The sequence below is a fragment of the Glossina fuscipes genome, unplaced genomic scaffold (assembly GCF_014805625.2).
Source record: "Glossina fuscipes isolate IAEA_lab_2018 unplaced genomic scaffold, Yale_Gfus_2 26, whole genome shotgun sequence".
NCBI classification, from domain to species: Eukaryota; Metazoa; Arthropoda; class Insecta; order Diptera; family Glossinidae; genus Glossina; species Glossina fuscipes.
The window spans coordinates 626,247-642,058 of record NW_023998421.1 but is presented as its reverse complement, the minus strand read 5'-3'; the positions used below and the strand labels follow the sequence as shown (position 1 = coordinate 642,058).

Sequence of the window (15,812 nt, the reverse complement as noted above, 5' to 3'; positions counted from 1 at the left end):
TCCCATATATCTCCTCCCTCCCCATATATTTTTACTCTTTTATATATAATAGGTTCGTTAAATGGTAAAAATATATTTTCCTAAATATTTATTTCATGTGATTGGCAAATATTCATCAATAGATTTATTTATGTATTATTGATTTTCTAGAAATAAATAGATTTTTATTAGGAAAAATCCCAGCTTTTTTGATACACAAACATATATGTGCATTTATGTATGTAAATGCATTAGAAAACTTAACAAAAATATGATGATATCAAAATAAGCATTTAAATACATACATAACAATACCAAGCAAAACTACAACTAAAATGAAAACTTATTGAAAATAGTGAAAACTGTTTTTATGTGCGAATCATGAAAATTTCAATCAATTTCGTAAATATGTTTTTCGTACATCACATACTTGCTTGCATAAATACGTGCACTTAAATTTTGATTATGTATATATGTATGTATTAATCACATAGAAAATTGTTAAAATTGCTATAAATCATTGCAAAACATATGCATTGTGTATAAAGTTAGCTAAAGTAAGTTATGGTTTTAAACACGACGCATGCGAGCGTGCATGTGTGGGAGCGTGCATGTGGGTACAAAATATTTACTATTACTTATATGAATTGTTAGATTGTATTATGAGTCTATTGCACTAATAAATTGTGTTCTCGTTTGGAAAAATAAACTGCAAATAATATGGATTTATGCCAAAAATTTGTTTAGAAACCATCATCATATATATATACAAATATATTAGTAAATGAAATTTCTCTTTAAAGCTATTAGTAGTAGTACGTATATTATTATATTAATATAGATTTAATTTTTAAACAATTTATTGTGTTAAATTTTTCAAATTTTACCGAAAAAATGTTGACGATTTGTGAAACAATTCAACTAAGTCATAGATTGGCAAATTAACTTTGTTAATGCATTTGCAACTGGCGAACATATCTGATGTGTTTGATAGATTTTTTTTATTTTTCATTATCCATTCGGGGGATGCATCCTATACGTGTGTGCAACTAGTTGGAAGGAGGAACAAACAGTCAATAGTATTTATACGCGTCTGAGTAGATAGTTGAAACAAAGTTGTAGCAAACTTGTAGCAGACGACGGCTAACAAATTATTCCAAAGGCAGGCAGTACGGTTGAAGAATGGGGATTCATGGTGATGTTTTGTGCGGTCTAGGGAGTATTTCAGGGAGAGAGTATGGCGATAGTGAGAAAGCGAAGTAAAATTCAACATAGCTGTTTCTTTTAAAAAATCTCAGATTTGTCACTTGTTTAAGAAGCTGTAAGGAACAGTTACATTTACAGTCACATTTCTTTCTTAACATTACCTTCTAGATCTCCAGAGGTTAACATAAGAAAAGACTCGGGGATTGAGACTCAGCTCACCCAACACAGCCGAAAAAGTTAGCTAAGCCAATTGTTGCCCGACCCAGGAACGAGCGAAAGCATGAGGTGCGCGGAGTTACTGCGGAAATTGAAGAATCTGCACTGCAACTCGGAAGTAGAAAGAAAACAATTGTGTAGGGATACAGAAATGGAGGCAAAATTAATAATAATAAGAAATTGAGTGTAGCGCAGGAGTAAAGCTTAGAAAACAGTATCCAAGCCTTCAATTCCAGCAACACTGCCCAGCTTCCGTCGGGCTAAAAATGACTAATTGCTTGAGTAATTTCGCTCATAATAACACGCTTACCCCGTGTATGAATATTGGTCTGGAAATAGCTCGACGTGGAAAGATAAAACACTGAATGTAGGAATAAAGCTTGAGCGAGTACTTTCCGTATGACTTCAGCTACACACAAATGAGATATAAGTAACTGCCTCTATAATGTAAAAACTAATGACGCTTAAGATGGTAAATTGGATGCTAATTCAATTTGCGTTTTACCAATGCCTCGTAACTATGGTTTCGTAATGTTCATCTTTTGCTTTTATATTCGTGTTGCACTTTCTAGTTTTTTGTGTTTCTGAAAAAGCGGGCTTGTGTTTGCAACAAGGTTGGTGGTTCTATGACCACAGTGTTCAAAATGAAATTCGATAGACTTGAATTTTCTTTAAGCCGGGAAAGGGAAAAATTCTTGCTTTAAGGCAGAATACTTGTAATCAATTTTTTGATAAATTTATTCTTGAATATCCCTTTTAGGAATATCACTTTAGTTGTTTTCTTATATCCCTTTTCATTTGTATTAACTTTCGTCCAAACTCTTGCTTGAAGGATAATAATCCTTCTGCAGTAAATTAAAGCATTATAGACCTTTGGATTGATATGTCAGCTTTGTAAAAGCGTCTAACTCGGTGATAAGCACTCGCCTGCTTCTTGTGAATCAATAAATAGTATCTAAATGTTGGGTACACGTGGTTCGTTCTTTGCTGAAAGTGCTACAGTTTTCTTATTTACATTCACTCTATTTACATTTCGCACTCTGTTTTATATACGGCTCGCTTGAATTCCAGACAAATCTTTCATTTTGTATTTGTATGTGTCTGCTGGTCATTGGGCCAGAGATGAGTCTGCCAAGCTTTTGAGAGGCTTTCAGTTAATAACACTAAATGTACGCAGTTATTTAGTCAGTTATTTAGTCATCTCTATGTCAATACATCAATGTGACATCATCAAGTAAATTAAAGAAACATCAAAGTAAATTCTGTTGAATCTCAAAAGTACACAAGGCCGCATGGTTGATTAGACAGTGTGACTGAAAGTAAAAATGAATAAATGAAATGAGAGCGATGAAAATAAAATATGCTTAAAGTTCGACAGAAAGAAAGAAATGTTAATAATAAATAAACAAAATTTCCAAACAGAAGAAAAAAAAGAAAAATTTGCCGTCAACTTGGTCGTGTGACATATCACATTACTATTGTTGTGAAGCAAGTGGTCGGTCGGTGTTTGGTCCAGTTAGAGCGGTTAACACAGACGAGGGGACAAAAAACTGAATTGGTTTCAGTCGTACGACATATCATCGACATCCATAGTTAAGACAATAACTATCGATATTAAAGTCAACGACGTTGTGCAATAGTCCCCCGATAAATATCTAACTATAACCACCTGTCGTCTAAGCACTCATTCATTGTACGTAATTTCATATGTAAGCTAGGCATTGTTATTGGTATGAGATTTTTGCTTCTGTCCTTGTTGTTGCTGCTGTTCTTATTGCTGTTGCATTAAAAGTGAAAGCAAAGCGTATACAATGGTCGCAGACATTACAACACAACTGAGGTAATGAATTTTGAATCAACCCTAACTATAGCAAACAAAGTTTCGTTTCATTATGACCATCACCATTGTCATCATCATCATCACCATCATCATCATCATCATTATCAACGTCATCATTACGATGGCCTACAACCTCAGTATGCCATCATCAATAATGATACCAACTTGAAAACCATTGAAGTGTCCATCACTCACACAAACGTAAGTAATTTGAAAACGGCAACGCTGATGTTAGGTATGCTTGACATGTCTCTTTCCCGATCTGTCCCACTGTCTCTCTATCTTTCCGTCTCTTTCTCCTTCTCCGCTAGTGGGTATTGTTTAAAGTTTTGCTTGGCAATTTGTTTAGAAGCTACCAAAATTGTAGCAAACATTGCTAATGTTTATATTACAACCATGCACATATACCGTGCGGCGCATGCATACACATATGCATGTTTGTGTTAAAGTCTATATTTGTTTATGCTGCAGACATTTTATCTGTTCACCGTCTGGATAGACATTGTCAATGATTGACATTTTATAGCAAATGACAGCCTAATCCCAACAGGCTAACAGCTAGCGTTGGATTGGGTTAGAATTATGTCCGTCCGCCTACCTGTTTGTCCGTCTAACTAACTTTTAACATTTTGTGCAAAGTGTTGACCATAACGTTGTACGTGACTTATTTGCTATGCAACATTTTGTAACTGTAACAGCAGTAATATATTTCATGCCAGCAAACATAAAATGTTGGTCTAGCCTACCAACAGTCATTTCACTAAAACGCTCATACCTAGAGGAGAAAGAGATACGAAGAGAAATGAAGAAAGGTAGGGATATGTGTTTATGGGAATATATATGTATATGTATATGTATATATACGTATATATATATATATATGAATACGTACGTGTTTGAAATGAATTTAACTCTAACGTGGAATATTGAAGTCATTAATATTTGAAAGGTATTAGATATGCAACATTAATGTTGATGTATCATCTAGCAAAAAAGAAAAACCAATTAAGATAGAAAGAGAGGCGAGTGGGAAAATTGTGATAAACAATGAAAATTGAAATTTAATTTTTTCTACTTTATGTAAATGCATGAAACATGATGGGATGCGATCGTGTTTCCCTTTTCTTTTTTTTTTCTCTCTTCTTTGTTATTTGAAATAAAAAAGAAAAAGTTCTGATACCTTTTCATCATCATCATTATCATCGTTATTATTTCATGGTAGAATAATTATCAAAATTTGTTTAATTAAAATTTTACGAGAAAACTTTTCTTCCTAACTTTTCTCTTTTTTTTTTTTATCAGCCGACGGTATCACAAAATTGCGTTCTACCTGAAGAAATCACAGACAATGCAACAGTAGATGTAAAGTTCAAAATATATGACAGTGTCAGGTCATTCATAAAATTATTATTATATTATTGTATTTTTGAGGTTTTCACTGATTAGTTACATAACGAATTTGCTGTTATTTTAGACGACAGATGCCCGACAATGAAGTTGGCAAAACGACAAAGTTTCCCGTGCCAAACGCCAACTCATAGACGCTGTCATCCGTTTTGTTTAATTATGTTAATTATTGAGTTTAGTTTAAAAAAGTTTTTTTTACTTTTGCCTTTGTGTATATCTGTGTATGAACAGAAGTAGAAGTGTTGGCAAACCATTTCTTTTTGCTACGATTTACAACGACAAGTAGTGGTTAAATCAGCATATTTTCTATAGCAAAAACGTGTTAATAATTTAATGAACTAATGAAGTAATTGTTTCCAATATACCCAAGAAATTATTTCAATCACAATTTGTATTTTCAGCTGCATATTTCGTCTAATTAACTGACAGTGTATATTTGCTAAGGATAATAAATAAGCGAAGCTAGTTGGGACTCTTTATGTGTATAGACTATAAACATGCAGTAAAAGTTAAGTAATCTAGTAACTAATCAGCAGTTGCCAACGTCGTCTATCTACGTTATAATCAATAGCTGTACAGAGGCAAGCGTTTCTGCTTTCATGTTTAGTTACTAAATGAACTATTTTGTTGTCCGAGGCATTTACTGCCACTATGATCAAAATGTTATATAATAGACCGCATAAAATCCGATTTACATGGCCGACTGCTGCTGTTTATGGCTATTGCATGCATTGCCTATATGCTTTCCATACGTGTATCCCTATTTAGTGTTTGCATAATTTCTGCTGTATTTTCGAAAGCGCTAAGTATGTAAATACAAAAATAATTATTAGTACTTTGCACACATATAATTAGTGATTGGTTCGTTGTCACGGGATCATCAGTATTTCGTTCGGTGTATTCAACGTAAAAGCCATCATCAGTTCCCAACGTGTTTCCACATCCAGCACTACCTTTGTTTACCTTCATGCCTGCCGCCATCTGCGTTGTTTCTGAGCTAACTATCAAAGACATCTTGCTTTTTCAGTTTGATCCTAAACACGCTTGCAAATCGATTACAGAAATGGAAAATCCTTCTATTCACTGTTGTCAACACTGTTCCCACTGGATCATTATATTAATAATATATCGAATTATCAATCTCAGCATAAATTGATCCACGAAAGTGGGTAAAAAATTTAGAGTATTCTACTCTTCGTTAAGAATCATTATTAACAAAGAAAAGATAAGGCACGGAGTTAACAAAAGGTGAGCCTTGTCTTTTGCATTGTAGAGAAGTGCGAGTTTTTCGCCCGGTAGAGCAAGTCGTCCATTTTCTGGTTGTTAAAAAAGGAAATTTTAATTTTTAGTTTTAGTTAGAGTCTCGGTTAATTAATGACGTATAAATTTATGATTATACCCTTCTTGACTGTGAATGGGAAAACTTGTAATCTATCTTCTGATCAAGTGAAATGTTTCTCATAAAAAAAAGAAACCGTTGGATTAATTAGAATCTCTTTGAGAACTCTGCAATATTCTGAAGGGGGGGACAGAACTCTCAATGACGCTTTAGGAAATGCTTTCACAATTTGTCAACATATGTAGCCCTCATATTTTATGTTGTCCTGATTGTTATTAGTTTTCTCAGTATTTCGTGTAACGTTGACTAATAGTTTGTCAATGCTCCGACATTGTTATTGTTATCCGTTGATATGTACTATTTTAATGACACACACCAAGTTGATGTTGTTGTCATTATTATAGTCGTTCCTCCATGTTGTATAAGTTATAATACGATTTTTTTTTTTAGAGGGTTTTGATCGGCTTTAATATTAACAAGTGATGCGCACAGGCAGAAAAAGTCGTGTAATTAATCGTTGTTATGTTTATCTTTCGACTGATTACATATTGGGTTAGCAAGAAAGCATAATTTTAGTAATCGATTATAAAAAACCCTGTGTTTATTGCGGACGACTCAACTATTAGTACGATTTTCTTATTTGATTATTCCCATCTACAAGGCAAGGATTGTCAATAGTAAAACAATTTGATTTTTCGTCATCTCGTATGTGATTGTTACGAGTTGAAGTATCTAACATAAATACCCTCAAAGCCTTAAATAGCCTCAAAGAAGAATCTTCTTGCCATTACTTTTGTGTGCTTGCTTCCTACGCCCCGCACAAATGAAGGCAATGAAAGTTTTAATTGTGGAATGGGAAAAAATTTTTTCCTTATCATGTTTATGCAGAGATTTATGCGCTTTTATTAAACAGTGTGAACGAACACTATAGGTGACTTGAAAAGTGGCTGTCTTCCCCATCTAGCGCTTTCTCTGATTCATATGTGTTTTGAAAACTCTTGTATGAAAAAATGCCTGTAATTATAGTGATCCGATGACATTCGGTTTAATTTGCTGCTCGCAATGACCAAAAATGTCTGCCAAGTAGTAGTCAAGAAGAAGTGGTAAAACACACTACTTAACAAGATAGGAGCTATATATATATATATAAATCAGCGATATTATGGCTTATTAGCGAGCCGAAATTACTTTTTTGCAGCCCTCAATAATATGATAAATGATTTCAATATAATCCTTCAGGTAATATTTGAGGTATGACGAGGAGTATGCGAAAGTTTTCATTAAAAATTTTGATTTACTTTTAATGAAACATTACAGCAATTTATTGAATGTTTATTGGAAATTTTTGCAAACAGTTTATTAAGCTACGATATCCAAAACTCCTATTTATCTTATAGCAAATTTTTAGTGCGATTGGTTTACTAAATTCATATCATGCTTTTACAGTTCCTGGTGATGTTCGCGATGACGCCGAAGTAATCGATGGACATCGACGTGATGAAGATTTTGATGATTTTAAAGGCGTTATAGATACGGGTGTCGGTTATACATTCCTTCGACCAAATCCGCAAGCAACAGCCTTTAATTTCGGTTTCTACGACTCATTCGAAGGTAAGCATTAAAGAATATTTTAATCGTAACTCATTTTCAATTAAGTTTGTGAAAGAAATTACATATGGAAATCATCATCAAAGTCATCGTTGCTAGCATCATCAGGCAGCTCACTAAAGATGCACACTTACTGATATGAACGTGTGTTTACACCTTTATAAAACTTTTCTTAATTATGTGAGTGTACCGAGCGCATGTAAATTTAACGAAATGACCATCACATGGCTTGTTTGCCTATTTGTCTGTTTGTCTCTCTGTCGACTGTGTTCGGGTGTACAATAAAATGCGAATTAATTAAAATTTTATGTTGCGTAAAATTATCACCTCACAACATGTGCTTGTTGTTGTTGTTGTTGTTGTTGGTATACGTTTATAAATGAGTGCAATACGTGTTATGAGCCATATACATATCTATGCGTGTGTTGTATATGTTTGCCTTGCATATGTGACATTATGTCGTTGACATGCCAACAAGTTGTCTGCGTTTTATCGTGATTTCATATATTATTCGTTTTAATAAGTTGATATTGTACGCAGATACTCTCGTTAGTGTAGAGTTGATTTTATTTACAATAACTATTATGGGAAATCAATTATTACGATAGATAGATTCACCAGAAAAATTCTTATATTAAATCTCTACTTTGCTGTTCTTATTATAAATGTATAAAAAAAGTGCATAAATATAATATATGTCGAAGCAACACAAGAGAGTAAATTAATGATGTTATTAAAAATATCAAACAAAAAAAAAAAAAAAAAAGAGGGGTTTAATTATAAATGACTGCTATGTTAACATAACGAATACATTTTCCACAGACCATCATATAGGCGATAATAAATAAAAGCTTTCCATATACTAAAAAAAAAAAAAAAAAGAGATTATTTTCTTTAATTAGTGAAGATGTATTCTACCTTTTGTTGCCGGTCATTCCTCTTCATCTGGACATTAAATCGAGTTAAAAAGATTAAAGGTCTTTAAATAAATTGTTTGCTTAACAATGGAGAAAAAGAGAATTTTTGTGTTCACCAAATTCCAAGAATACCAAAGAAGTTTTTAAATTCTTTGCAAATTAAAACAACAAAGAAGTGAGACCATTGTAGTAGGGCCAAGCCGATTACTGAATACCACACACCACTTTGCCCAGGGAAATTTTTCATTTTCTTTCTTGTGAAAGTACCGACAACGATGCCTCCTGTTCATGCAAACCCTACGGTCAGAAGACGGCTCAAATTGTTAACTCTGATGGGCTTTAAATATGATTTTCTTGCCAAAGATCTTTCGCTTCGTCTTCTTTACTCTTTCGTCGTAAAGCACTCAAAACACGATTGTTGTCATACAAAGGGTTACTTTCAGCGAGAACCCTTAGGGCATTTTGTCTACAAAGCAAACGATGTGTGGTTGTAGGATGTCTAAAAGTGGGTTCTGCGCATTGACGTGTGCAGGGATTATTTTTTCGAGTCTCAGGCTGGCATTGTTTTGACCGGCATCAAGTCTTATTGACACCAGCAGGTCTCATAGACTTTTCAATCACTGAGGAGAAAGTGTAATATATTTTATAACCGCTAAAGAGAAGCAAAGAGCAGTGTTTGACACCAGTCCTTATGACCTAAATAGATATTATTATACAACTGATATTTTCAAAATTGATTGGCAACAAGATTTCTTTTCTTGTTCTTTTTCAATGGCATAAAAAAAAGGAAATTTAATTAAATTAAGGCTAAAAAACCATGGTAAAAGCTTAAGTGGTAGAGACATAAGGTAATAAATCTTGCGTAGTGCTTTGCATAAGCATTGTTCTTCTGTTCATCTCTTGTACATATCTCAAGTTAAGTATTGTAATATGAAAGTTTGCAAACAAGTTTTTCAAAGAAATTGAGTTTTCATACAGTTATTAAATTAAACGCTTAACATCATAGATATTGTGTTCCCTAAAGAGCAATTAGAGAAATGCATCAAGCATAGGAAATCTTACATGCTGCAGTAACCTATTGTTATGTATGTAAAAAGTTTAAAAATTCATATAAGGGGATAAATAAAAATTGCTAACGATAAGGAATTTTTATTAAAAAGTTTCTCAAAAATTTCCGATAATTTGCAATATTTTTAAAAACATTTCCCTTAACCGAACAATGTTTCAATTTGAAATTATTTTGAAATATCTTTCATTCTACCATTTCCTAGACATGCCTGCGTAAGTAAGGCAACAAACATATGTTACTCAATTTCGCATATTAAGTGTGTGTTTTACCTTGAAATTGTTCGCAATAAGGTTTCATTTCGTTTTTGTTTTTTCCTTCCTTTTTAAACAACAATTTCTTTCTTTTTTTACATGCATGTTAAGAAAGGTTTTCCGTTTTTCTTTGCTTTTTTATATTTCACCTTTGAACGAAACCATGAAATCGTCTATGTATGCCAATGTGGTATTTATTGCATACCAAGTAAAGTAATTGAGGCTAATGTTAACATAGTCTTATTTAAATGAGAATTCGTTTTAGTTTTCCAAACGAACGAACGCTTTATTCTATTCACACTACTCTCATTATATGCGTTTTCTATCACACCTTTTTTCTATTTCTAAACCAATTGTTTAATTAAGCGTTATATTTTTAAACTTAATTGCTAAGCCTACTTACGAAATGAATAATTACTGCAATTCCGCACCATTATGCTAATTGAAAATGAAAGCAATAAACATTGGAAGGGGGAAGAAGAGTATTTGCAGAATTTTACGAAAACAAGTATTTTCGTATTTTTTCTTTCTAAGCCGCAAAGAAAGAATAGTAGAGAATTGTTATATAAATAATTGTTATATAATTGTTATACAACCGATTTTTATCGCGATGAAGTGGCTAAAGATCGCACAAAATTTTTTGATTTTACACTAATCGATTTCACGGTGCTGCTTTCTTTTTCTCTTCTTAAAAAGGACTTAAAAAATATTGATATAAAATATTTTATCTCGATTGTGCTTCAGTTTTTCTCGTTTCGAAAAGTCCCTTCCGAAGACTTCGGCCAAAGAAATTCCACAATGGTTACTTATGTAGTAATATTATTATACCCTTGCATCACTTACGCAATAAAAGGAGGATCTATCACAAGTTTTTCTGGGTGCTGTATACATCTGCACAAATATGTAGTATAAGAAATCACAGTTGAGCGAAATTGACTCGATCCAGCAACCTAGTATTAAGATTTGCATTCTCTTTCATTCCGTTCATAGAAATCGAAAGAGTGCATACATTACCTCATCTAACTTATACATGTGCTCTTAAACGCTATTAGATTCTGATCCAATTTAGCATCGACCGCTTGTCTGCCACTCATCGACTGTGAGAAACCACTTTACAAATCAATTTCTAACCGCCCGATCAGTTGTCAGCTCTTCACCGTCAGATTTTGCCTTAGCGCTTTTGTTTTAGTAAATTCCCAAAAGCATTACATTACATGTCGAATATATACTTCTTGACTCTCCGTTTCAGAGGTTTAGAAAAACAGTTGAATGTAACGTACACCGCATGAAACAGTTGACAGAAGACTAACTGAATTCTCATCTATATAATGAGAAGACATACTCGCTTGTTTCGGCGACTTATAGTGGGTTGATACAAACAATGGATTTCTAGCTATCTGCATCGGAAATTACTTATGACTCGATCTAATATTTTCTTAATTCTTAAATGCCGTGTGGTATTAAGATAGAATATATTTATTTTGTTTTATTTTTTCAGATATTTTACGTCGTATTAAAGATGCTTTGACGAGTCCTGTCGTTTATTCAACCCATGATGAGGATTCCGATGAAATTGTCTATCATATGAAAAGGGATCCAGTCAAAATGAATAAGACCTCAACCGTTAAGGTATATATTACGTAAATATTTATTAATAATCAGCAATTCTTTTATAATTGTTGTTGTAATTGTTGCAAAAATGTTGAGACTTTTAAACTTTATTTATTGATATTGCAGGTAATTGATGGCCATAAAGTCGAAATCAACGATACACAATACAATAACAAAAATAGTCATTTCCGTGTTCGCGTAATAAACATACGACCACTTGATGATGACGTGAAAGTTGGCGAAGCTAATGATACTGTTAAGACTGTAACATCGGGACCAGATACCATAAAGAATCGTTCCAATGTTACTACGCCCGGCTCTGAAGAAGAATCAGATGAACGTCGCGAGCCTTTAGAGAAGAAACCACAAGATAATGAAATACGCGGTAACATCGATAGCAACGAGGTAAAATTGTAAATATATATATATATATATACATATATATATATACAAAGAGCGAAAAAATTTTTTTTTAACGAAAACAAGAAGAATAAAGAAAAATTAGCTGTAGAAGATTGAGAGAGCCGAATTATAATAAAATAATACATATAACCAAACTAAATTTTCTAACCCTTTGGAATGGAATGGCAACTGTTTTTGAATTTTTGTAACTTTATGTTTTAGAGAAAATTGTAAACTCTTTCCGTTTCTTAATTTTACTTATTTTGTATGCATTATGCATATAATATAAATATAAATATATTACTTTTATAATAATACCCATTTATATATACATACATTTATATAACTATATATATATATACATTACGTATTCACATTTATATGAATTGCTGCTATTAATCAAATGAAATCCTTAAATCTTTAAAATGTACAGATATATGGGCATTGCATTGCGTTAGCTTTTGATTGGCTTTTACACACACACACACACAACTATGTTTTTTTTCTTATGATTGTTCTATATTTTTCTATAATTCATATTGAAATAATTTAACAAATACTTGTTTTATATATATATATAACTATAGCAAAAGGATTTTTCCTGTGCGATTGATTGATTGAATAGCTTTTTAATTATCTTTCAAAAAATGTTTTAATTAATAAAAATTTATTATCTGTACTAACTGTAATCCAATTTATTTTTCAAAAGAAACCTTTTTTTTTATATTAATTTATTATCTTTTCTCTTATTTCATTACTCACATATATTCTACTCAAAGCAAAGAGAGATAAATTTAAATAAAGAATATGTATAATAGATAAAACTTTGTAAATATGCTTCAAATAATTAATTAAATTTAATAACTAATAATGTATTCAGAATCTAACGAGAAGGTCTCTCATCAAGAGTGAACAGTTCTTTTATGAAATCGGTCTATACAGTAGTTTACTTTCCTCAATGCCTTAATATTTGCTTTGCTTCCTTGATTACCTAGCATCTAGATGATGATAACATATACGGCTCTTACTAACGTTTGTAAAATGATGCAAAAAATAAAAAAAAAATAATAAAATAATTTTCATATAAGTTTGGCAAAAATTTTTTGTTTTCGCTCTTCGCCATTATATCAATAAATAGAACAAGTGGAGAAACTGCAGTTGTACTAAGCCGAGCACTTCACTCTCAGCAACAGAGTCTAATAATAAAAGTAAAATCAGAACTACAGTAAGCCTTTAGTTTTGATATATGAATTTGGATTTAGATCGTAAAGCATGGAAAAGGAATTGCGTCGCCTTCTGTTCTTTTTCCTTTTTCTGATATGGCAAATCACTCAGAAGGCTGTCCACTCTATTCGTAAGACACGGCAGAAAGAAGTAAGGTGATGGTGGCCATAGGCGAGAATGGGTGTGTGCTCAACCGAGAAGTTTTATGCCTTTATCGACTGAGAACTTACTACAAGCTACGACCACAAAAAATTCTACTGCACTTGAGATATGAACCCGCAAGCACTAACTTGGAATTCACAGTTCATGAATTTAATGAGTGACACAGTCTTCTACGGCGATCACGATCAGGGAATCTAAGCGGCTTAAATGTAAGCCTAACCATCCAGCCTTAAAATAATTGGAAGAAAAAAACTGGTGTAGCTGGTGGTATGGGCCATTTTTCATATAGTCTCCTGTACATCAGCAGCATTTACGACCATATCGCTAACTCGAAAATTTAATTTAATAATAATTTAATTCTGCTCGTATTCTATTCGAGGTATATCAAATCCTTGTAGATCTAAAGGGCATACCGCATGTCAATTAATATTTATTGTGAGGGCGTAAGAGATGCTTATTATAGATAGTATTGGCGACAGCCTTGTTGAAACTGATGGAAAGAATGTAACCTACAGCCACTAGAACCATTTTATCTACAGTCCAGTCTACGACTATGTTGATGACTTGACGTTTTGTATTTGTTTTGATTGTTTACTTTTTATCCGCCTTAAAGCAACGAAGTCTAGAGGAGAGAATAATGTAATCTTATTTATGATATGAGAAATGAAATTTTTAGTGTTCGTTTTAAATCCTGCGGCGACTGTATGACTGTATATAAAATGTCTTCACTATTGGCGTATCGCGAACTTTTATATGTCTTTTGAAAATTTCGTCCACTTACTCTATTCAATCCTTTCAATAATACCCAGTGAGTGCATGATTAAGTTTCGAATAGCACCCTCTTACTTGGAGCGTACGTCCCTACGTTCCTTGGTCGGTCTCAAAAACGCCCATCAATTTAATGGTATTCCTAAAGCGTATGTCAGGAGACTGCAAACCGTACGACAAAGTATAGTTACATATTTTTAGAGATGAGCATTGGTATGAGTATGTAATAATAAAGTTATGTAAAATATTGGAAAAATTGCTTTGTATATTGAACTCTTTGGGAATATTTTGAATTAGTGCAGCGCAGCTTGAACTTTCAATATTTTAGTTTTAAGTTTTAAGAGCAATAAACTTATCGTTTTTTTTTTTTTTTTGATAAAAAGTTGTTTGGCAAGTGAATAGAAAATTAGATTAACATGAACACTATTCTTGAGTTTCCATAACAAGGCACAAAGACCTTTAATAATGATTTCAAGCATATGATTCAAGTTCCGGAAAGCATCTCAGTTTAAGAGGAGTAATCATTATAAACATGCTTGCCCTTCCGATGTTGTTTTATATAACGGTTCTAGAACTGTACACACAACTTATGTGTTCTCGTTTAGAGTAAACCTTTGGTGTTCAACATAGTCGCATGAAGTGTAAGACTCTGGTCAATAGAAATTTTCATACGCGTTTTTTTATTTCATTCTCCCTCTCTCTAGTGAAAATAAACTCGGTATTCTGCAGTAAAAGCGCAAGGAGTCGGCGGACCTCGAATATTTTTAAAGTATTTCCACTCCAAACGCACCATTGGGACGTTTACGTTTGGTGATTGAATTGCTCATGATGTTTTTTATTTATATTCCGATTATTATATTTCCAAGTACTAGCATTCGCATAGAATAATTATTGTTTGATTGTCTCACGTAGTCCCAAAATTTGATGCTCTGAAGCTTCCTTTTGGACATTGCAAGTTTTGTAAAAACGAATGCATCCCTCGTCGTTTGGTGATGGCTATAGAAATGTTAACAATCAATATAGAAACCCAAGCTTTGAAATAGCTTGCAAATATTTACTTTTGATTGGCGTTGTTATTAGCGATTGCCACGGTTTAAGTGGGAATATAGGAACTTTTACTTTCACTTATTGCAGTAATAAGTGCAGTATATCCAATAACAAGTAGTGACTGTCCATCATAGCTGTGAGTGTGTGTGCGTGTGTGCGCGAACTATAAAAGTTCCAACGTAAATAGAACGGCAATTGCTCCATAATACTACACTACTATAACGAGCTCGGCTAAGTACTACACGCTTTGAAACACATATAGGTATTATTTATTTAAGAAATACGTCTGTAAGTAAATGCGCGTTGGTTTTGATCATCCAAAACTTTTCTTTTCGCTGTGAGAAATTTTTCTTTCATGCTATATATATATATATATATGAATATATATATGAAATTTCATCTTGTCTTTTTCTTCGTGACATTGACATTAGTTTTGCTCTCATTCGTTCAATAAATAAAGTGAGTAATTATGTTATTCACACTAAGCTTTTAATATATTGAATGGTGCGAAAAATTACTTGCTCTCGACAACAGGTGGTATGAATGATGTTAATCTAGAGAGTACAAGTATACGTCTCTATATATAAACATTTTATTTATCTCAGTGTTGTTTTAATTTTTTCTTTGCATTGAAACAATAAACTCTATGCATATGCATGAGCACCGTGTCTCGTAATGGCTGCAATATAAAAACTTTACTTTGATTCTCTCCTGCTCTTTCTCTCTCTCTCTCTCTCTCTCTCTCTCTCTCTCTCTCTCTCTCTCT

At 32.8% G+C, this 15,812-nt stretch overlaps 1 protein-coding gene across 1 annotated transcript in view; it reads left to right on the top strand.

The window, feature by feature from the left end:
• LOC119635325 (protein PFC0760c) overlaps positions 1 to 15,812 on the top strand; it is a 53,926-nt gene that overhangs the window by 26,936 nt on the left and 11,178 nt on the right. Inside the window, exons 2-4 of the mRNA XM_038030100.1 lie at positions 7,434 to 7,598; positions 11,331 to 11,461; positions 11,570 to 11,848. Coding sequence (XP_037886028.1) covers positions 7,434 to 7,598; positions 11,331 to 11,461; positions 11,570 to 11,848 — 575 coding nt within the window. The remainder of the gene's footprint in view (positions 1 to 7,433; positions 7,599 to 11,330; positions 11,462 to 11,569; positions 11,849 to 15,812) is intronic.